The sequence below is a fragment of the Hipposideros armiger genome, unplaced genomic scaffold (assembly GCF_001890085.2).
Source record: "Hipposideros armiger isolate ML-2016 unplaced genomic scaffold, ASM189008v1 scaffold_651, whole genome shotgun sequence".
NCBI lineage: Eukaryota > Metazoa > Chordata > Mammalia > Chiroptera > Hipposideridae > Hipposideros > Hipposideros armiger.
In genome coordinates this window covers 967,888-990,888 of record NW_017732001.1, presented here as the reverse complement: position 1 = coordinate 990,888, position 23,001 = coordinate 967,888, and the positions used below count along the sequence as shown (strand labels likewise).

General features: G+C 42.3%; 1 protein-coding gene across 1 annotated transcript in view; it reads right to left on the bottom strand.

Annotated features, from left to right (window-relative positions):
* Window positions 1–4,596: 4,596 nt before the first annotated feature.
* Window positions 4,597–23,001, bottom strand: part of WDFY1 (WD repeat and FYVE domain containing 1) — a 53,652-nt gene continuing 35,247 nt past the window's right edge. Inside the window, exons 5-12 of the mRNA XM_019626008.1 lie at window positions 22,474–22,624; window positions 20,778–20,890; window positions 18,763–18,889; window positions 17,569–17,674; window positions 12,463–12,564; window positions 10,421–10,551; window positions 9,010–9,118; window positions 4,597–7,899 (exon numbers count right to left, since the gene is read on the bottom strand). Of these exons, the coding sequence (XP_019481553.1) occupies window positions 7,840–7,899; window positions 9,010–9,118; window positions 10,421–10,551; window positions 12,463–12,564; window positions 17,569–17,674; window positions 18,763–18,889; window positions 20,778–20,890; window positions 22,474–22,624 (899 nt within the window). The 3' untranslated portion in view covers window positions 4,597–7,839. The remainder of the gene's footprint in view (window positions 7,900–9,009; window positions 9,119–10,420; window positions 10,552–12,462; window positions 12,565–17,568; window positions 17,675–18,762; window positions 18,890–20,777; window positions 20,891–22,473; window positions 22,625–23,001) is intronic.

Below are 23,001 nucleotides of genomic sequence, written 5' to 3'. Positions count from 1 at the left end.
ACTCACCACTCACTCCCGTCTTGGTGCCTTTGATTTAGAGGTTTTCACTGCCCGGGATCTCTTCCTTTGATGTCCACTTATCTGCCTTGCTCACTTCCTTCGAATTCTTTGTATCACCCTGAACCCTTTATTTGGCCAGTCGCCTCCTCCCACATGCATTCTCTATTTCTGGTAATCTGCTTTTTTTTTTTTCCTCCATAGTATTTATTACCTTCTGGCTTACTGTATTAATTTTTTTATTAGCTTTACTGTTTATTGTCTGTCTCCCTCTGCAAGAAGGTAAACGCCACAAGAGCATGGATCATTGTTTTGTTCAATGATACTTTTTCAAGAATCTAGACTAGAACCTATACATGGTAGGCATTCAATATTTTTTCAATATTTTTTCAACAAGGATTGTATGGTGTCAATAAAAACACAATAGCTATAATAGACATTATATATAGTATGCAGTTATATTTCAGTGCTTGGAAAACTGAAAGTTCCCTAATGCAAAACTTTCCATTCTCTAGTCATGGAGCATAATTTGCATTTACATAGTGAGCAAAAACACTGATAATTCAAATCAGGACACCCAAATATGGCCAAAAATCTGAGTATGCTTACTGGAGTGGGTGAGTTCAAAACCAAATTCAATGTGGCCAAAAGAAAAACCTCAAAGCAAACTTTGGGCTCGGTGGGCAGGAACATGGGGGAAGTCGGAAGAAAAATGGTGAGGACCATGACCATTTGCTACAGGCTCCTGTAGTACCCTTATGGAAAGTAACTTGTTTTGAAGAAGCTCCTTATCTGCCCTGTTGTCTTGTGTCCACCTTACTTCTCTTGCTTGGGGTGGGGGTGGGGTGTGCTCTGCCCTGTGGCTCCCAGGTAAGGAATTCAGATTCCAGCGACCTGTTGTTCAGGTTATTGTTGCTGTGTAACAAATCACTCCACACTTAGTATTATTATTATTTTTTTAAGATTTTTATTGGGGATTTGGGGATGGGAACAGCGCTGGGGAATTGGGGGAAGGGGAACAGACAAGTTGCTGTCGTTTTGTTCTTTAGTCTAGTTGTGGAGGACGTTGCTTCACTGGCCCAAGTTGGCACCATCATTGCGCTCCTCCGGGTGAGGCAGACCAGTCGCTGTCCCCGGAAGGCCACACACGCCGGCCGCTGGCCACACACGGCAGCCCATGGCAACCCACTGCAGCAGGGGCTGCAGCCTACGCCATCGGCGGCGACCCACAGCAGCCCAGTTCCAGGTTGAGCTGTTGCTCAGCATCTTAGCTGTAGAGGGCAGTGTCACTGGCCCTCACATGTGGGATCCGAACCGGGGCCCTCTGGCATCCCAAGCCAGCCCCCAACCAACGCTCCACTCGCCCGGCCCCACCCTTAGTATTTTAAAACCACCACTGTATTTTGTTCACAATTTTTTGGGTCAGGAATTTGAAAAGGGCTCATGTGGGCAGTCCCCCTGCTATTGCAGTCAGTTGGCTGGGTCTGCAGCCATTTGAATGCTCACCTGGGCTGGACATTCAAGATGGCGCATTCGCATGGCTGGTAGTTAATGCTGGCTGCCATCTGGAAGCTCAGATCTGCTGCCGACCAGAATGCCTGGTGGTCTCAGGCGGCTGGTCTCCCTCGGAAGACCAGGTGGAAACTGCATGGCAACTTGTGACCTAGCCTCAGACACTGCACTGTGTCACTTCTGCCATAGTCCATTAGTGAGTCACTAAGGATGGCTCAGATGCAAGGGAAGAAAACATAAACCCCACCACTCAATAAGAGCGCATAAGAATTTGCAGAAATATCTTAAAACCACCATACCCACCAAACATGAAGCTGCAAAGTGGAGTTGCCGTAAAGTAGTAAGTCTTATGATGATCAGACGCCCAGAGCTAGTGGTTGATGTTTTAGAAAAACAAGAACCATCTCATCATGTCCTTCAGGTACTTATCCTCTATGAGCTCTCTCCCCTTTCCTCAGAGTGCTCCCTTCAGCCTCGGGAAGTTGTTAACAGTAGCTTGGCAGGTAGAATGGCATGGGTAGCAATGATGGGGCCTGGGAGAAGAGCCATTCTAAACTGTTTCACTAGACTCACCCCCTAAGAAAATTCACAGAAGCTGCTTTTCTTTTGTGCAGAGCACCCAAATTGTACTCATGCAAGCATGATTATTTATTAAGTGCCAATGATGTGCCTGACGCTGTATTCAAGGCTATTGTACGTACAAATCCCAGTCCTCGTAGGAGTTACAGGGAGGAAAACAAGAAGAGTGGGTAGACAGGGGTAAGTGGGGAGAGCACCACAGATGTCAGGGAGGTAATGTGGCACCATTCAGAACTTGGGCTTCTCCTGTAAATGGGATGGGAGCTGTGAGGGTTTTGTGCACAGGAACGGCGTGACCTGAGTCATGTCTTCACAGGTGCGCTGAGATCAGGCTGCTAGGGCAAGGGAAGGATCAGAGAGACTGGTAAGCAGACTACTAGAACAGTCCAGTTGACAGTGGGCCGGACCGGGGTCACTGGCAGCTGAATGGTGAGCGGTGGCTGTGTTGGATACATTCTGGAGGCAGAGCCGCTGGGCTTCTACCAAGGTTTGTGTCTGCAAGCTTGCCTATGTTTTCAGTACACGTTTGCAACTTGAGACTCATTTGATAGATTAACAGCAGATGTGACTTCTGTGGCGGAAAAGATCAGATGTCATGTCCAACAATAAAATACAAGACACACACAAGGACATTACTAACTTAGAAACAGTCCCCCAAATCACTTAGGGGTTTTTACACAAGTAAATCCAGGAACGAACAAATTTCTGTTTGACCATATTCTCTTTCCCCTCCCTTTCTTCCTCTTTTTAATATCACACGAGGTTAATTCAAGCATATATTGCTACTTGTTTGTAGAAGTTGCTCCCCAGAGAGTTCCTCTAACTCCAGGTAACAGCTCAACGAAGTGCACATAACACAGCCTTTTACATATTCAGCCTAACTGTGGCACTTAAGGATGGGGAGAAACATACCTAGGTTTGCTCTCCAATCTATTGAATAAATGAAACACAGAAAAGATTTAGAGAATCAAAAGGTTAATAAAGCCTTCAAGGATTGAGCTGGTCTTGTGTGATGGGCACTGAGGATATAGACATATGTGGGGAGCCCACCTTACAGGGGCTCTCAGAGGGGAGAACCACTTAGTAGGCCATTACCATCCATGTGTCAAGTCTCATGATGTGCGTTAAAGCACGTGGTGGGTCCAGAAGAATGGTTTAAATAAACTTGCAAATGTTCAAATATAATTTTCCTTTCTGTGACGTAAGGCATCTTGAATTCAACGAATTGTGAAATCAAGCAAATGATGTTCTCACAGAATGAACTGAAAGAATCCATAGCTATTGAAATATCTAGTTGTTGACCATTATCTTGTCAAAGCTTAACATTACATTTACTTAATAAGGGAATGATACCTGTAATTCTGAAATATTAAAATCAGGTGACTTTATTAGTTGGGTTTGATTTTCATGGAAGAGTCTACAGGCTATTGACTATTCTTGAATGTTATAGGAATTGATGACAATCCCTGTTGTGAGGGCAGATTTAAGTAATAGTCCCTTAGAGTATCACAAGTTCAACAGTCATACTTGAGAAGAGTGATTCCTAAGTTATTTTAAGTCATTAGCTTGATTTGGGGACACATCTTCATTCTTTACTGTGCGTTAATGTAATCTATTTCAAATAAAAATAAATTCACGTTCCAAAAGAAATTTTCTAACAGTTTCAAAATGAAAAACTAGTGGAGTAGCATAAAACACAGATTAAGGGTCACTGCTCTTTAGAATGTATGGGAAACGAATAATTGGTTTGTAATAAACTTGTCGTTATATCATCACAGAAGCCACGTATCAGTGCCACCTCTGATTCATGAGTCCAGGGAAAGAAATGGTGAATAGAGTTCTAAGCTCCTCTTGATCTTCAACTCTAGGGTGTGGGAAAACCCGCTATACTGCCATTGCTGATGGTATAAAGAAATCCCTGTTACTTTATCTTTCTCCAAAAGTCAAATTCAGGATCTAACGTTTCTTAAAATATGCAAGAGCCAGATGGGAACTAGAAAAAGGAGCCTGGGCTTTGAGGTCGTACAGGCCAGAGTTTGAACCTCCCATTGTATACAGTTAAGCTGAGGAATCACTTCTGCTAGGTCAGAGCCACTCTGTATATATTGATAAAACAGCTGGTGCAGTGGAGACTAGGGCACAGGTCATGGTGTCTCTTCATAGTTCAGTACTCTCTGAGGGCCTGATCTCCTGAGCAACTGGCTCCAGGGCTTCACAAACTTGAAAAGAGAGAATAACACCCACTTCCCTTGTGTAAAACACTCTTTATACATTATTAGCACATTAAGGCAGGTGGTGTGGGGAAGGCGTGTGCTTTCAAATCAGACAGGATCTTCTTGGTTTTTCTCATCTGTACGTGGGGACAATAATGCCTCGCAGAAGTGTTACAACGATTGAATAATACGACACAGGAAAGCACCTGGCACACAGAGGGTGCTAAACATGGTAGCTATTATTAATGTTCTGCATCCAGATCAAACATAACAACAGCTAAATTAAGCAACAGAGTAACAAGCAAGAAACATTTTATTATATGCATATTCTCAAAAAACCCACAGAAACAGAACCCACAAATAGGAGCAAAGGACAAAGTTTTCTAGCTCTCTGGGATAGGCAGGGCACCATATCTCATAGAAACATAGCTAGTACACGGACAAAATATACTAACTGACATCACCCTGCTTCCGCAGTCAAAAGAGGCTAGAGAGAAGAACACTTTAAATTGTATTCTAATATAAATTCGTTGCACAATTCAAATAAACTTCAACTTGCTCAAAGAGTTGTTGTATAATAAACTGCAGAAAATAGAGTAGGCATTCAATAATCTGCTCACAATTAACAATTAAGCAATAGACACTGGGATAAATATAGCCTGTATTACTTATTTGTTAAACCTCACATTTATAATGAGCAGATGGTTTACCATTAGTACTGGTTTCTTCCATTTTCAGAGACACCAGATCCAGGAACAGAAACAGAATTCAATTTAAAGAAAACTCTTTTTAGAAAACATTTTGGATCTGAGCCACTGCTGTGTTTATTATAGACATAGGCCCGTTTCAACAGTTTTAAAATGTGGAAACTAATAAACTGAATTCTTTAGGGGGAGAACAAAGTGACGCATTCTAGAGCAACATATTTTGCTTCTATCCTCTAGGTGGCAGGACAGAACTGCGACATAGTGAACAGAGATGTACAATGAAATGAATAGTGCTTCCACCTAATGCTGTTGGGGTATTTCTATCACTAATAAAGGGCAATTTAAAAACATATTTAAAATGAAGAATTGGCATTTTCTTATCCCATACATACTAAATCCAAACATAAACATAAGGCTCTTCTCTAACATTCTGTACTTCTTAATCCCTATTTGTACAAACTAGCATGAGTATTCAGGAATGGAAAAACCAGCAAACGTTACTTGAAGAACTACTTTAAAAGACCCGTTTAAGAGTAATGCAGTCAAAATAAGGCAATAACTACAAGCCTAGCTATACTTTCCTTATGTGCCCAGTCAGTAAAATTGAGAAAATAATTTTTGCCCACTTCTATAAAAAAATATTACCCCATTTGCTAGTGTGTGGCAGAGACAAGACGAGCCTGCCATGTGCGTTGTCAAACAGAAAAATGGGAATAGGCCTGGGTAGAGAGAAAGCCGTATTGAAACACTCTGCTTTCCTTTTCCAGATACCACGCTCCAATTCTTCCTTAACTATACATTCCTTCCTTGATTAATATTAGCTTAGCCCCTTAAGAGGCACTATAACAGCCTTATAGTCTCTATGCAACACTGGGGCTTTTCATTAAGAATTTTTAAAAATAAAAAGTAAGTCTGAAAGCGATGGCAAATTCTTGGCAGCTGTGATGTTCTGCTCAGTCTATCATAGACATTTAAAAAATCACATTTTACAGAACAAAGAAAAAGAAAAGCCCAGTTCAGCACTCTTCAATGTGGCAAGGAAATCGGTCATATTCTATTTTCTATATTTCTATATTCTTAGGACTTCACAAAATCCCCGGGATAGCACCTTTATGTGGCTAAACTCAAGTTAACATTCAACATTGCCATTTAAACGTTACCATCACTCAATTTTTCCTCCAGGCTAGGTTAGCAATGTATATTTTGCAAAAAGCCTAGGAAAAGTTTTTTTAAAGAAAACATCTTCTTAGGTGCTATAACACAAAAATTATGAGGAGCAACAGAAACCCTTCATTCTTATTTGTGAGGGCAATGCCAGTCATTCTAACACAGGATGTGCCTGACCGCCTTCCCTCTCCTTATTATCTGTGTCACTTGGCCATTTTAGTTTAACTGCCTATCAACCGTTGCAGTGCCTCTTAGCTGTCATTAAAAAATAAGATCTAGTCCCTTAGTTGCATCATATAGACTGACCACGTGGTCTTCATGAGATCCCAATAGTAACGCAGTGGGGAGTTTTTATCAACATCCATTAGTAAGACTAACAAAAATACTGCTGCTATTTTAAAGTTTGTCTTTAAAAAAGTAGGCCTCTCTCCACTCACTTCCACAGTCCTCAAGTACTAGATTCATGTACTATTGTTAAAAACAAATAATCAAACAAATAAATATTTGAATATTAAAAGTAGGCTCCCTGTCCTCCACCTCTTCCCCATCCCGGTACTAAGTGGCCAAAACCCTTTAAAACCCCATTTGATATAACAGATTTTGCAAGTTGTTATGAAACCAAGTCACAAGTTGGGAATAACGGTTACTGCTCTGGTTTACCAATTTCCTTCTGTGAAATGTTAACAATATTAGTTACGGCTGTAAGTCAACATATAATAGTTTAAAAAGCTTTGGAGTTCTTGCCTGAGGTGTATGTTAAATTGCCACGGTATCACAGGGGCTCATCTTGGATCTAGAAATACAGCGTGTCTGTTAGGAGCACGGAGCTGCTCCATGGAACAGACCCGTCCCGTCACACCCACGCTGGGAGCTGGGTTTTCCATCAGTCATTACTAACTGCAACGAGAAAAAGTCAGGCGGCTCGTGTGGCTCCCATGGTAACAGCACCATAAAAAACGTTTTGTCCTCAGAGCGCATGTGTGGGGAAGTGAAGCCTGTGGACTGCCTGGGTTAGGACAGAAGCGTCACGACTCCCAGCTGTGAAGGGCCGCCCATGGCATGCTGACCAGCGGGACAAACAGGCGAGGCGGGCTGAGTGCTAAGTGCAGAGAATGGCGCTGTCTGAAGAGAACAGGGGTCTTTAGGAAGTCTGTCAATAACTAAGTGTAAAGCACAATCATATCCCACCAGCATATGAGGAGAGCTCTCTACTGCACCCCTCAAGAAAGAGAAAACAAGTCCTCCTGCCCGGGACTCCTGCTCCATCAGCAAAGAGTGGAGGAGCCCCTGCTGGGCCAGCAGGTCTGAGGGGACGTGTGTTTGTACTCGCGACTGCTTTAAGACAGTTCTAGGCATAACTTTTTTGTTCCATATATTTTTCTCTAAAACTCCCATTTGCTAGATGAATCTTTTAGTACACACATTAGCTCACGGTTCATGAGGAAGCTTCGTTGTAGGAATTCCTTGTCCATGTCAGTCACTTCCACAGGTAGTTCCACAAATGCCCTCAAACACACCGGTATGCTTTTTTTTTCTTTTGAAAAATGTAGATCTGTGTTTAAGTGGCTCCTGTCCGTGCAGGTGACAGTTACTGTGGCGCTCCAGGGAAGGACTGCATTTGGTGCAGGTGGCCGTGGAGGTGCAGACATCGCCCAGCTCCCGGATCAGTGTGGGGAAAAGCCAGTCGCCAGGCTGCAGCCCACCACGGGCGTCATGTCCCATATCTGCAAGAAAGGAGATGCAGGTCACGTGGTCTAACCGGGAGCGCCAACAGCGAAACAGCCATTAAACTGGAAAAGGGGTCAAAAAACTCATTCTCTTCTTTCACTGCAAAATCTGAAGACCACAGTGATAAAACAACACAGCTCACCAAAACATGAGGGAAGCTTTTAAGGAACATCTCAACACGTGCAAGTCCCATCGTAATAATGTTTTAGGGCCGGCCGAGTGGCTCAGCTGGTTAAGAGTTAGCTCAAGAGCGTGAGCTCTGAGCAACAGGGCTGCCAGTTCGATTCCCACATGGGCCAGTGACGTTGCGCCCGAGCTGAGCTGTCACTGAGCTGCCAACAGGTGGCAGGATGGCTCAGCTGGTGAGAGCACGTGCTCCTAACAACAAGATTGCCTGTTCGATGGTGGGCTATGCCCACCCGCAACTAAGACTGAACTCGGCACCTTGAGCTGAGCTGCCGCCTGGATAGCTCAGTGGATAGAGCGTGTGCGCTCTTAACAACAAGGCTGCTGGTTCTACTCCTGCATGGGATGGTGGCTACGCCCACTGGCAACTAAGAATGAACACAGCACCTTGAGCTTAGAGGCCGCGAGCTGCTGACGGGCAGCCAGATGGCGACTGGCACCCTCCACAATGAAGATTGAAGAACAACAACTTGTCTGGTCTCCCTCCCCAATTCCCCAACACTGTTCCCCTCCCCCAATTCCCCAATTAAAAAAAAAAAAGAGTGGTACAAAGTATAAAACAATTACTTTTAGCTTCTGTGTTAATGCCCCAGGGACTTAATGAAAAAAAGTGTGTGATTACTTCTTACACTAGGAAGCCTGCTGCCCAGGATGAAAGGAATGACTAGAGCAAGGGGTCAGCCCGGCCAGCTGGGGAGGGGGAAACCTTGGGCTCAGCCAGAAAAGTTGTGGAGGAGATATGGGACTCACAAGTTTGCAGTTTGTTACTCAGGGTTTCAACTGGCTATAGGTTCCTTATGAAAAGGGAAGGCAAGCTTGCCAATCAGAAAGCCAGACTGAACTAGATGTCTCATGCCCGTTCACAGCACCACGAAGGAGCAATCTGCAGAGATGCTAACCGGGCTAATTAAGCAGGTTACCTTTACAATGCGATCGGTCCCACAGGTCACCATCAGTCCCCTGGCAACGTCCATGGACATGTGGGAAATGTTATGTTTTCCTTCATGAAAAGTTGCTAGAGAAGTCCGACTAACAAAGACAAAAGGGACCGTTTAAAACTCACTTGGCTGCACCAAGAGCTAAGGGATACGTTTTCTTAGAACATAAAGGAAGTACAGTTGCCCTTGAACAGCGCAGGTGTGAACTGTGTGGATTCATTTATAGGTGAATTTTTTTCAATAAATACATACAGTACTGTAAATGCATTTTCTCTTCCTTATGGTTTTCTTAATAGCATTTTCTTTCCTCTAGCTTACTTCATTGTAAGAATACAGTATATAATGCACATAACATACAAAATATGTGTTAATTGACTGTCTATATTATCAGTAAGGATTCCGGTCAACAGTAGGCTGTTAGAAAAGTTTCTGGGGAGTCAAAAGTTATACGTGGATTTTCAACTGCGCAGGCACTTAACCCCGGCGTTGTTCAAGGGTCAACCATACTTATAATAATAGCATGGCTACTGTTTTGAAAACTAACTTTATATAATTAAAGGATGAGGAACTCATGACAGAAGTTGCAAGACTGTTCTAGAAAAGATTTATAAAACTCCCCAAATGGCTGATTTTTCTTTTTAGTGGAGAGGTCATATATTCCCAGGCATAAAAACAAGAGCCTTTAATATGGACGAGGAACTGCACTGCTTCAGCTTGTACAGCGTGGGCAAAACACTCCTACAAAGCCTGTAGTCCCCCAACCTCTCTGGGGTCCAGGCAGCAGCTCTCTTTCACAGAGCTGCCCCTTGCTCTGCTTTGAAGCCCACAGCCCGAGCCTCACCACGAGCTCGCTGACCGACACCCGTGGTGCCCACCAGCTTCCCACCTTGGCCCTTTGCCTGTCTCCTCCTTTCCGAGACGATTCAAAGGGAAGGGACAGAAAAGGATGGTTCTGTCCCAATGGATCTGCCTGAGTCAGGACAGAATGAGGACAGATTTGTCTTACACACAAATAGTTATTTAACAACAGTTAATAGATCAGACTTTGCTGGAAGAAAAAACATTCGTCTCTCGAGTTTTCCCAGTAATTAAATGTCCATGCATGGGTGAGCAAAGGTGGGCGTACTGGACGCTTTTGGAGAGAGCTGGCCCAGCCGCTGCATCAGTGTGCGATGGCCTTGCCGGGCACAGCACCTGGAGGCCTTGGGGCCAAGAACGTCCACCAGCTGCTGGGCTCGTACTACTAAGTGTTCAGGAGAAATGTGTCTTAAGTCATAAGTCTAGGGCGGAATCCTCTCTTAGAAATCATTTACGAAATTGAGAAGATACACCCGTGTTGCTTGAGGCTCTTCCCATTTCAGAAGCACAGTAAGACAGACGTGCAAACACTCACTCCTCCTCTTTGATGGAGTCGTAACAGGAGTCGCACATCCGGACTTGGAACTCGAAGCCCATGACCGGGTAGCTTGAGCGCTTGCTGCTGCACTTCCCGCAGACAGCCTGTCCGCACTTCCTGCAGTGATGCTGCAGAATGAGGGAGAGAGGAAAGGAGGCGCTTAACTTTTGCTTTAATGCACGTGGTTTCCTTTCAGAGTACAGGAATGGAAGTGGGGAAGACTTGCCTTGAATTATTATCACCCCAATTCACTGTAACAATTAACACGCAAAAGGTAGACGATTTCAACATCTGTCAAGGATTTCCAAACAACCTCATTTTATTGGTCACATGCTGCTTTTTGTTCATTCATGTTACCTTACCTGTCTTGATGTCAACAAACATTATTAAAACCAACTTCAAGTTCATTTAGGAGCCTAAATGACTAGAGATTTGGGGAAGAGAAAAATCTATTCCTGTGTCAAAGAAAAGTTCTGAAATCAAGTTTTGAATGTAATATGCCCTCATTAAGAAACAAATATCCAGGGCCGGCCTAGTGGCTCAGTTGGTTAAGAGCACGAGCTCTGAGCAACAGGGTTGTCAGTTCGATTCCCACATGGGCCAGTGAGCTGCACCGGAACTGAGCTGCTGCTGAGCTGCTAACAGGTGGCAGGATGGCTCCGCTGGTGAGAGCACGTGCTCCTAACAACAAGGTTTCCGGTTCGACTCCCGCATGGGATGGTGGGCTACGCCCACCCGCAACTAAGATTGAACACGGCACCTTGAGCTGAGTGGCCCTGAGCTGCCAACGGGCGGCTGGATGGCGACTGGACTAAGAGCTGAGTTAGCTGCGCCCTCCACAACTAAGACTGAAGGACAACAACGTGGCTGTTCCCCTTGCCCAATTCCCCAATAAAATCTTTTTAAAAAACCAAAAAATAACAAATATCCATAATCAAATGTTTTACTATTTCTTTTAGTCTTTCAAATTGTGACTCTGGAAGTAAGCTTCAAGAACATTCCAAAATAGTCCACTTATTATTACTGATTTTGACATATTCTTCTGCCACTAAAAGTTTAGTGGCCTGTACGCTTCCTCCCTCCTCGATTAAATAAGAGTAAAATTAATTTCTTGGTGCTTCCTTTAGAAATAGGGACGAGTTCACCCAACAATGACAACTTACTAGTTACCACAGACATGCATGGTGAGAACTAGGCTACTGAGAGAATCCAGGAGCTATTTCAGACCATTAGAATGTTATGAGTGCTAAAACAATTCCTGCGCTACCTGCCAGTCTCATGTTCGATCTTGCTAGAGAACAGCTTTGTCAGTAAAATCAAAGAAAGTTTATGAACACACACAAACTTTAGGCCAATCCTTCATAGAGCTGTAACCAGTAATAAAAGGAATAAAATCAGCATTCTTTTTTACTTACCTGCATAAATTCATATTCAACCTGAGAGAGTGGCTACCTTCAAGGCTGCTGTAGAAATATATATTTTTTGTAGAACTTTAGTATTACTTTAATACCTAGTGATAAGAGCACCTTTGGAATCTACAGGCTATTTGGGACATGTTTCTTTAAGTTAAAAAATAAAAAATAGTACTTGAAACACACTAAAATATCCCTGGTATACTTATATGGAACAATTTATGAATAATCTAAAATTCTTAGTGTAAGGGTATTCCAGAGAAAGCTACATTGTTCCTTTGTATCTGTTTGTGGAAGCATATGGCTTGTAATCATATACCATAATTCATTCTAATCTTGTGTCCTAAACTGAAAGATCTGTATCTATTTACAAATAGGCTCTCAGGTTTTTCATGCACCCCAGCTTTTCCAGGGCCGGACAAGCAATGGAATAGTTAGGTAATAGCCTCACTGGCCCCAGGAAAGGTCTTTCTCATTATTAGTCACACACAATGATAGTGATATCAAAAAAGTAGGAATTCACAGCATTTGTAGGAAAAAGTGTGATTCCAAACAAAATGACAGGTTCATTACACAAATAATGAAATTTATGATTAACCCAGTGGTGATTCAATCCTGGCTGCTCACCTGTCTCAGTCCCAGCGTCTTCGTGTCCCACATCTGCTTTATATTCCAGAAAAAGGGCTGCTCGCATTTCTGACAAGAATCGCTTTCTAACCACTGAGGAGCCTGGGGGAGGAGAAGGTCAGGGCCAACATCAGTGCAGCTGTATGTTTATTCTGAGTTATCCGAAATTAATACAATAGTTCTACACCTTGTGGAGGTTAGCAGTTTTTAAAGTTCCTCAATATATTATAGCTGTTGCCGTATTCAATAGTATGTTTGTGTTTTGAGTAGTCTTTATAATTTTAGTAATGTTTACAGGATTGTTCAATTTTTAATTTATAGCTAAGAGGGAATACTTCAATATTCACTGTGAACTCTTAGAGCTGTCTTTATATATTTCTTTTTTAATGCCAACGTTTTTTGAAATATATATACAGTTAAGTAAACAAACAAAACAAACAAACAACCCCACCACATTTCTTGCAGAATCCAGTGAACCACCACTTGGGAAGGCTGTGGGGTCACTAAGCTGACAAGCAGGAGAGCTCTTCTGGGCGGGCACCATGTCAGACAGACTTGCCAGCCTCACCTCCCAGCTCGCCCAAGTAGGCCCTTTCTTCCTGAACCCACACAGCCCGCCCACAAACCAAATTCCAGCAGCGAACTCTCTCTGTGCTAGAATTCTTGATGCGCATTTCTTTTCGCCCCACTAACCTCCGAGTTATTCATTAGTCCTACTCAGCCTAACACATGTGCAGCCTGTCATTAGTCTTACTCATCCTCGCACAAAAATTCTCAATTTCTGTTGAAACAGGGAAATCAAAGTCTTCAAATTGTTGAAAACTGAGAAAATATGTCTCTAAACAAAATATTACAAATTGTACTCAATTACAAGATGAACCCGTTAAAAGTGTATATAACCTCAATCACTTGCCATTATATACTTATTACATATAGAAAATATAAATAGAAAATACTAATTTCTATAAATTAAACCAAACAAAGAGTACGAAGTTAAAAATAATATTTTCTTGATCTTGAAAGTTAACACTCAAGAAAAATATCTCTGATAAGAGGGGACAATGCTGGGGGAATCATATAAACCAAATTATACTCACCCTTCCTTATAAAATACGCAGTGTGATAGAGAACTTTATAGGTTAGAAAGAGGACTCCAGAGTTTAAATGATGAGTGTCCCCCGTTCTGTTTCCTATTTCATCAAAACTGTGGCTTTCCTACTTCTTATTTCAGACCTGTCACTAGAAATATTTCTACGTATGACAGCCATTACAAAGGTCTTTGGTGGTGGTGGTGGGGGGGGGCACCCACACATTGAATGAAATGAGCTAACATGGAAGAGAGGTTTCTTTAAATAACTGGGGACATGTTGGAAACGAGAAGGGCGCTCAGAAGGAGTACTGAAGAGCTGTGTGCCCACGTGAGGGAGACTGCTGTCTCAATGGAGGATCACTTCCTGGTTGCTGTGCTCAGTGGCAAAAAGAAGGTGCTTTGGGAATACTGCCTGAGAACAACATCCCTGAGGGATACAGGCGACACGGCAGGTCCTGCTGACAACAGCCCGGGGATGTGTAATTGCAGGGGAAAGGAAAGCTGCAGTAGTCTTATGCCTGCGACACACACCAGTGTAACACCTACAGTACCACTTATGTGCGGGAAAGTCCCGTGGAATGAAACAACTAGCAAGTATTCAGGACAGCAGTGGTCAAGTATGAACATATGCCTCATAAGGTTGTGAGGATTCCATGAGTTAACATTTGTGAGGTGTCTGCATAGCGCCTGGTTTATAGCAAGTGTCATATGAGTCCAGGGGGCATGCCAAGTGCTTTGTATGCCTTCTTTTACTCAAATTTCATCACAACCATAGGAGATACAGAACAACATTACCCCCGTTTTACAGGTAAAGAAACGGTGGCTCAGAGACAAAAGCTACTGTCCGTGGTGGGTTAGTGGGTGGCGGTCCTGCAAGAGCCAGGAGTCCAGCCTGAGTCCCTCCGCTTGTCCACTACACTCGCTACAGCCTCTGTGAAGGGGTCCTGACCATTTCAACCTGCGAGGGTGTCCAAACATGGGTTCTGGAGTATGACACGGAACAGAGTCCTTGCCTTCAAGGAGCATAATTCTGTCTAGGGGTTTAGGAAAGAATATTATTTTGCTGAGCTGCAGGGTAGAGAGGCACATGGAAGAAAAATTATGCTTCAAATAATTTGAGATTAACAAACTGAAAACCAAAGTCAGTAATTAACAGGCTTTTTGGCACACATTTTAATATAAGAAATACCCATACCTTCATTTCTTTTAATAGGATTAAGTGTTATGCTGTAAACTATCATGAACCAGCCCGTTATGTGCCTATTCTCTAGGGAGAAAAAGTTTTGTTTTGTACTGAGAAGAGCAAAAGAGAACATTATAATCAAGTATTCTGACTGTTGCACTCTCTTTTCTACATCTTGTTCCATCGGCTTAATCCAGACAAAGATGATGTGACAAGAATAATCCCACCGCCCTGCTAATCTATTTTAATGCATATTATACATTCTGTGATCTACTAGTTTAAAATAAAGTTCTCTTTTCAAGTGGATTCATCCTAATTATTGTTACTTGCTCCTTTATGTCTCATGCCTACTTCCAAAAAGGAGCCCCTCTAATTATGACCTGGCAGGGAGGCAAACTGGCTTCTACCCCCTAGTGTGGTGCTGACAGCCACAGTGGGCTGGACACACTCCAGGCAAATTTCTGGGTGATGCAGAGAGAAATTCCTGGCAAGCACTGCAGGGCTCGAGAGTCTGGGGTTAATCCTCTATGCCCTTGCCTAAGGAAGCCCTACCAATCGTACAAAACCCTAAATCAGGGTCAAAGTCTTACAGATCATAGGCTGCTTACTTTTGCACTAATATTTACTCAGCTAGTAAAAAACAAAAACAAAACAAAAAACAACAAAATAACAAAACAAAACCTAATAAGAATGCTGCATCCTTTTGGCACAAATTGCTTTCCCACCAACACTGCCAAACCATTGAGACAGATTAGCTAACAGAGCAGGAAGTGTTACCAGCCAGTACACAAGTAATTTGGAGTAATCTTCCATAAATGACCAAAAGGAAGAGAAATGCCCACACAGGAAGCACCTTGAATAATGGGACTGTCTTTTCCTTCTCCCAATGTACAAATAAACTCCACAATCATGTAGAAATCCTGCTTCTGCTTTCTTGTTTTTTCTAAAAGAACTTACAGGGATAAGAATAGTGGATTGAAATCCAAGTTGCTAAACCCCTAGAAGAGCCACTAGCAGCCAGCCACTCGGCACCAATGGCTTCCTTCCTCATGAGCCAGGGAACACAGCCTCTGAGCTTCCCATTCATCAGAATAAGACTGAAATATGACAGGCCAAGAGTCCAGGGAACAGAATGGTATTCTAGCTGTCCTTGATGCGTAACTAGCAGTTGATAAATATAAAACACAATTCAGGAAATCTTTGCAGAGAAAGTATGCCACATTCTGCAATATTAAGCCAATGTCACATATGTTTCATAACAAGTTACTCTAAGCCCTACCAAAAGACTTTCAGAAAATTCAAAGAGTAATTAGCCAGTAAACGTAATCAAGATTTCCTCTTATTTGACTTGTCTGACCAGGTCATTTAAAAAAACAAGCAATCAGTATTTCTCTATATTATGGAGTGCATTTTATTATTCATAGGGTACCCTAGATCCTTCACTAGCTTACAAGATTCTTTTAGGCAAGAATCTTTGTGTATAGAACTGGCAGCTATAAAGACTTGAAATGAGTAATGTCACTGTTTTTAAAAATATATTGAACCCCCTTGGTTATGTCTTTTGTGCTATGCTTAAGACACACAGGTTTATTCAGTAATAATGAGGCTCAAAGCATTCAGAGGCAACACAAAGCAGACACGTGCAGGGACAGTAGGAACCCTGCATCCACTGCAATGATGCAAAGCACACAAGCTACAGATTATATTAGAACAGCACGCGGACCTGCACACTGCGTAAGGGCAGCAGGCTGAACAAATTGTGTTCAGAGGCAACAGAGTATGTATTACAACGTCATATCAATAAACCATTTTTGATGTATGTTCACTAAGTTTCCAGACTTTATGGCCACCCTGTTGGTGCTCAATAAATGTTTCTGAAGTTAAATGCTAAGTCCTTAACATCCTTGATACTCTCAAATCTTCTCTGGAATCAACTCTTTTGCTATCTACATCACAGGCTGCTGATGCCATTTGGAAAGAGAGATAATAATGCCCAGACTACCAAAGACGAGAATGGAAATCCTGCCTGGAAATCATCTGACATTGATAAAAAGCCTTCAAAATGTACATATCCTTGGCCCAAAGGGTCTATTTTTAGAAATATGTCTGAAATCAATAATTGAGCAATCACACAATGACAAGGTCAAGAATGTTCACAGCAGCATTATTTAAAATAGAAAAAAAAAGATTGTATAGATAAGAGTGTCTGTTTAAAGAACTGGAAGGACCTCAGAAGTCATCTCATTCAACTATTTCACTTTCTGGAAGAGAGAATGGAGATTCAGGGAAATTAAGGTACTTACCTAAACAAGGTCTCACAGTTAGTTAGTGGCCCAAACAAGTAAGAAGTCAGGTCTCCTGAAAAGAACACTGTGTGGATGTGGACACAATGGAACTGAACTCAGTGGAAAATGACACTGTGTGGACGTGGACACAATGGAACTGAACTCAGTGGAAAATACAAGCTGAGAACAGAGACATACTTTCCAGAAGAATGCCAGGCACCTAGCTATGGCTCCGAGCTAGTCACTGGCGCACCTCTCAGTTTCTGCACCAGGGGCGCTGTGGGACCACCACAGTACAGCCTGTTCCTGGGTAGCTGGAGACTGTTTCTGGTGTCCCTTCAATGTGCTTCCGAGGCTGAAACTCGGCCTACATGGTTAGTCTGTGTGCAGTGCTTGTGATTGTGGAAACTCAAAGGAGCAGGGGATGCAATACAGTGACACGCAGGGCTGTCTGCCCCTCGGCGGCATTTCCGGCAGGCCGGGTGGAAAACCGAGCGGCTGGTTCCTGGGGATGCCTCCGCTCAGCCTTGTCTCGCTCCTTCTCTTACCTCTTCTCTGCTCACGTCCATGTTCCACACCGCAATGCCACCATCCGAGGAGCAGGAGACGAGCTGCCTCGTGAGCTGAAGGTAACACAGCGCCTGCACCCTGTCACTGCAAACACCACACAACAGTCACTTGTCTCAATGGGGGGAAAAGACAGCAACTGCCCTCATTTAGGCCCAGCTCTCTCCCCTGGTTAGAACCAGCCCCTGCCCTTTTATCGCTGACTATTCGGTAATGGTAAGATGGATTCTGGTATAAAACACTTGGCGTTCTAGAGCTTACTACACAGAATAATAGTTTCTATGAAGTAAACACAACTTTTATCAGTTGTTAAGAACTGCAGGTCAGAGGTAAGATGATGACTATGGTTTTCTGGACCAATCACCACAATTTCCACTTGAAGTGCACAAGATTTACTTACTTGTTCCGAAACAAAGGACAAAGGAGGCCTAACTCCCTTACTGGAACACAACCATAGAGCAAGGAATCACACACTGCAGAGATCGCTGGTACACACGCGCGTGCACACACGCACACACACACACACACACACATGCACGCGCGCGCTCACACTGACAGGTGAAGAAATCTGCCCCTTCCTGATGCTTGTTGGCCTGCCCCTCTGGAAACCCTGGGAAACATCTCCTGACCCGTAGGCTTGTGTGGGGAATCTCTCCTTGGCACTTTTCAGCTTGATACTGCTTACAGTAAATGAGGACAGCCTAACCAATGAGGAGGAAAAGGCCTCCTTTTCCTTTCAAGTCTGGACGGCAAGAGCCTGAGTATTACAATGTCATAGCTCAGGTGAATACGACTGTCAAACCACACGTTACTTCTTAAGGAAACATTGTAGATATAAGAAAACAAGTGAGGCATCCAGTTCGAGAATGGCTCAGTATTATATTACACACCATCTTCCATGGTCAAAGTCCTCACCTGAGGTCTCCAACCCACGTCAGTCTTAAGCTGACTCATTCTGAGAGAAATGTGGGAAGTGTTCTTTGGACTAAGAAGAAAGAAAACCCTGTGCTCTTTTTTTTCTTTTTGCTATAGAACACCAGACACTGATGACTAACAGAAAAGCGTTTAAAAGTGGACTCAGTGAGCCCGATCAAATGGCAGTCTTCAAATAATAATGTCTCCCCTGCCCCGCTCAAACTCAGAGTCTTCCCCCAGCCCCATGAATAGTCACGTACTGGTGGCCCTGGAGCAAAAGCGTGCGGCCTTTCCTTCCTCCGATGTCCCACATGATGATGCTGTTGTCAGAGGCTCCTGAGAAGAGTAACCGTTGAAGAGGGTCCCACCAGAGGCAGGCGACACTACCTGGGGGGCAGAGGGGGAGAGAGAGGTGTGTGTGTGTGTTAAATATAACTCTACATTAGGACACCCACATTTGACAGCTGAAGACTGAACTAGCAGCAGCTGAGTCTTTCAGCAAAACTGTATCTTCCTTGTGCAAAGGGCCATTCAACATTTTATCACGAGTCATAGAGAAGACACAACACATCCATTATCCGAAGTTGTAAGATTAGGATTTTCAGTTGTACATCAAACTACTTTAACTGCAAAGATGTTTAAATAAATTTTTCCTTGTTCTGTCCCACAAAATCATAAAACAGCTGTATATGGTTAGTTCAGAAAAAGCTTTTGAATAAAAAATAGCTATTAATATTTAATGAGAAAAGGCAGTTAAGTTTACATCTTACATCTTAATATAAAAACCTAGACTATTCTAGGTCTCTGGGACCTTGCAGCCCAAGGTGACTACATTTAAGAAAATTCAATTAAATGTCTCAAAAAAAAAAAAAAAAGTCTGTAGGTATATCACACAATTATACCAGAGAATTTAGGTTAAAAATCCAAACCTTCCATTTTGCACTCTATATTGGCTAAACTTATCAAATTTGATAACCTTGGGTAAATCTTTCTACAGATTTCTCTTCGAACAGATCTCTTCATTGTTCCACTGACTGCTGCTTGTCTAGAAAAAAAATTATTAATAAACTTAATAAACTTGAACCAGTCACACAAGCTAATAATATTTTTGGTGGGTATATAGAAAATGGATGAAGCCATATTCAAAAGCAAACAACCAAACTGGTTTCTCAGAGAAACTTGAGTGAAAAGAGAAAGTATCCTGCAAAACTGGTTTCAGAGATAATTTTGCATAAATCCTGACCCTGTTTAATCCTATGCCCCATGCATTTCAGCTAGAGTAGCAGGTAAACATGGTCTTTCCATGGGGACACTACTAAGTAGTTACCAGAACCCACTCTGGTTTTAGCAACCCAGAGAAAACGCTAAGAGCCTGGGGTCATGAGACCATTAGTCATAAACAGTAGGTAGTGTTGTCAGGGGCTGTTTTCCTGCCCAAATCTATTCTAACTTAATGTTCTCTCTCCGTTTTCCTCCAAAAAGTCCCATATCTGATAAGCTTGATTTCCCCTCAATAGATTAGCTGGAACCATAGAGAACATTTAACCTGTTATAATTAGAACATTATTTTCATAGAAGTCCATCATTCTTTCTTTTCAAACACTCCCCAATTCTTCAGTCTTAACCTTAATTAGAACATTATTTTCATAGAAGTCCATCATTCTTTCTTTTCAAACACCCCCCAATTCTTCAGTCTTAACCAGACGGCCTCAAAGCCTCTAATTTTTTACCCAATACAGTTAGCTGGGTTTTCAAGCCCTTCCGCTGAGCCTTGCCTACTCATTGCCCTGTAGAAATAATGAAATGCCACAGGTCTTTCTTTCCCTTCACCCCACTCGGGAGGTTCCCACGGAGAGGCTGAATCAGCCCACAGGGTTTTTTCTAATTTTTTTCTAATTGTATTGATCCACTCCAGCTTGTTCAGTGTCCTAGAAACTGACAAATTAAAAAATAATAATAATAACATTTTTCCAAAGGTCTTATCATTTATAAGAAAATTTAAAAGGTTTCTGAAAATAATTTAATTGAAAAAGGTAAACAAAACAGAAAGTATGATCCACAAAGCAATCTAGAAGGGATTTTGATAATATCAAACCCATCCCAACACCCTACCTTCACTTAGTTTTCACTCTTTGAGCTCTAAATCCCCTATCTGGTCCATCAAATTGAAATCTGATAGATATCAGAAGTTTATCATTCATGAAACCACAGAGCAGAGAGCTAAATTTGGATGCCCAAAGTAGGTGGGAAACCTGTGGGTGATTCCACAGCCTACCTTCATGTCCTTTGAGTGTTGTGATGACTGAACAGGTGTTCTGTTCAAGCTTCAGCAGGGTGATCTGTCCAGAATAATCACCAACAAAAGCATACTGAGTATCAAAATCGTATCTGTGGGGAGCAGTCAAGGTCTATAACACAATCCATCTCAAAGTTATAAAATAGAAAATGTGCAATTTAAAGAGAATAAGCACAAACCTAAAACTATGAGAAAGGAAATACCCAACTGGAAATTATGCAATATGTAAATATTGAAGAAAAAAAATTTTAAGCTGGAATGACTGGGAAAATTAATATTCATTCATTCAATAAGAATTCATTTAGTACCTGTTTTACTATTCTAACCAACATCCTAGCACTGGGCAATAAAAAAGGTAAGAGCTGATAGATACAACAGACATAAAAATAAGTAGTTATAATCAAATTATAATAAAGTATAAAAAAGTAAATTACTCAATAACGAAAAAAGCTAGAACTGGAACAAAATGGCTATTATGAAATATCTCTGTAAATAATGTAAAACGGACAGCACATATGGACATGAACCCATCCTTCTTTCGGCCTAGATGATTTAGCTTTAAATAAAGAGATTGGCTTACTTTAAATTGCTGTGTAGAGTTTAATCTTTAATTATTCAAAAGGCAGTTACTTGGGGTACTAGCAAATTGAAATTTTAAAAATATATTAACTATTGAAATCAATTCATTACTTTCTCAGTCACTTTATGGCCAGAGAAATTTGTGGCAAATCAGTAGTTTACACAAAATAGGAGAACTACCATTTGAATTCCAAAGCACAGGTCAGAGGTAGCACTGCAGGCTGTGCCATGACTGATTCTGTGCCATTTTTTACCAATCCATGTGAAAAGCCTAACACATAACAGAAACAGTTATTTAGCACATGATGTAGCTGAGTATTTTCCCTTGTTTGATTCTAAAGTGTATGGTACTATTTTAAATATCTCATGCTGTGCATTTATTTGTAGCAAACGTTTGTTATAAAGGCTTTCAATGGAAAAAATTTTTACTATGCCAGATGTCCAGCTCTGAGAGGCACTAGCCTGGGGTATCTGCCTGCTGCTGATGGCCTTGACCTTGCCTTCGCTGACACGCAGCCACCACAGCTAGCCATAAGCAAGAGAGCCCCACGTAAAACAAATTCCATTTAGTGGTAGGAAGTTTTCAAAGCAGCGATTTCTTAACATTTTGGGGATGCTGAGGCACCTTTAAGAGTATTACAAGGATTATGAACTCTCTCCACGCACAAAAACCTATAAACCTCACTGTAGCCCATTTATGAACTCCAGGGTCACAACTCTTTGTTATATTCTCTTGAAGGGTCTGCAAATAACCAATTACTAGAAGATCAATTCCTTCTTCCCTTCGTTTATACAAAAAGTCTTTTTTTTCACTTTGAAATGTAAAGGAATGACAGAAGGGAGTTGCATTAATGAGGTTTAGGTTTTCCAAGATTTTGTATTAAAAATGTAGAGCACTTCCCAGCAGGGAACGGTGAACCATTTAATAATTATTTTAATAAACCAATTTTATACCCAGAAAAGTAGGTAGAGAAATGCTTGGATTTTATGTAAAATATATAGGAATCATTCAGTCTTTGGATCTCAATGAACAATTTATGATCAGATTCGAAACTGACTGTTAAGACAAGGAGGCGCAGGGCCTTTGGAAGGATACTGTAAACACGAAGCCCAGGATGTGAAGAAGTGCCTCCCCAGCATGTCCCCATTCCGGGTGCACATCCAGCTGACACACTTGTCGTGGCCGGTGCTGACCACCCACTCTGAGGCCACGCTGAAGATAATCGCAGACACTCGATTCTGATGAGCTGTAGGAACAGAAAAGGAAAGTCTGCGCCCTTCAGGAAGAAATGTGACCTTCAGAATCAAGTCTCGCAAGGTGAGATCTGAGGCTGACCTTTGCCACCTGGTTGGCCTGGAGACGCCGGGTTTAAACAGGCCTATCACGGAAATGCCTGACTGTGCACAGGTTTCAGATCATCCATCTTCCCCAACTCACTAACCAGCTTCCCAGGGCCCTGTCCTCTGACACTGCCGGGGAAGACAATCATGAACTACAAATCATTAAAGTGCAAAGCTCTAGAGCAGTGGTTCTCAACCTGTGGGTTGCAACCCCTTTGGGGGTCGAACAACCCTTTCACAGGGGTCGCCTAAGACCATCGGAAAACAAAAGGATATTTACATT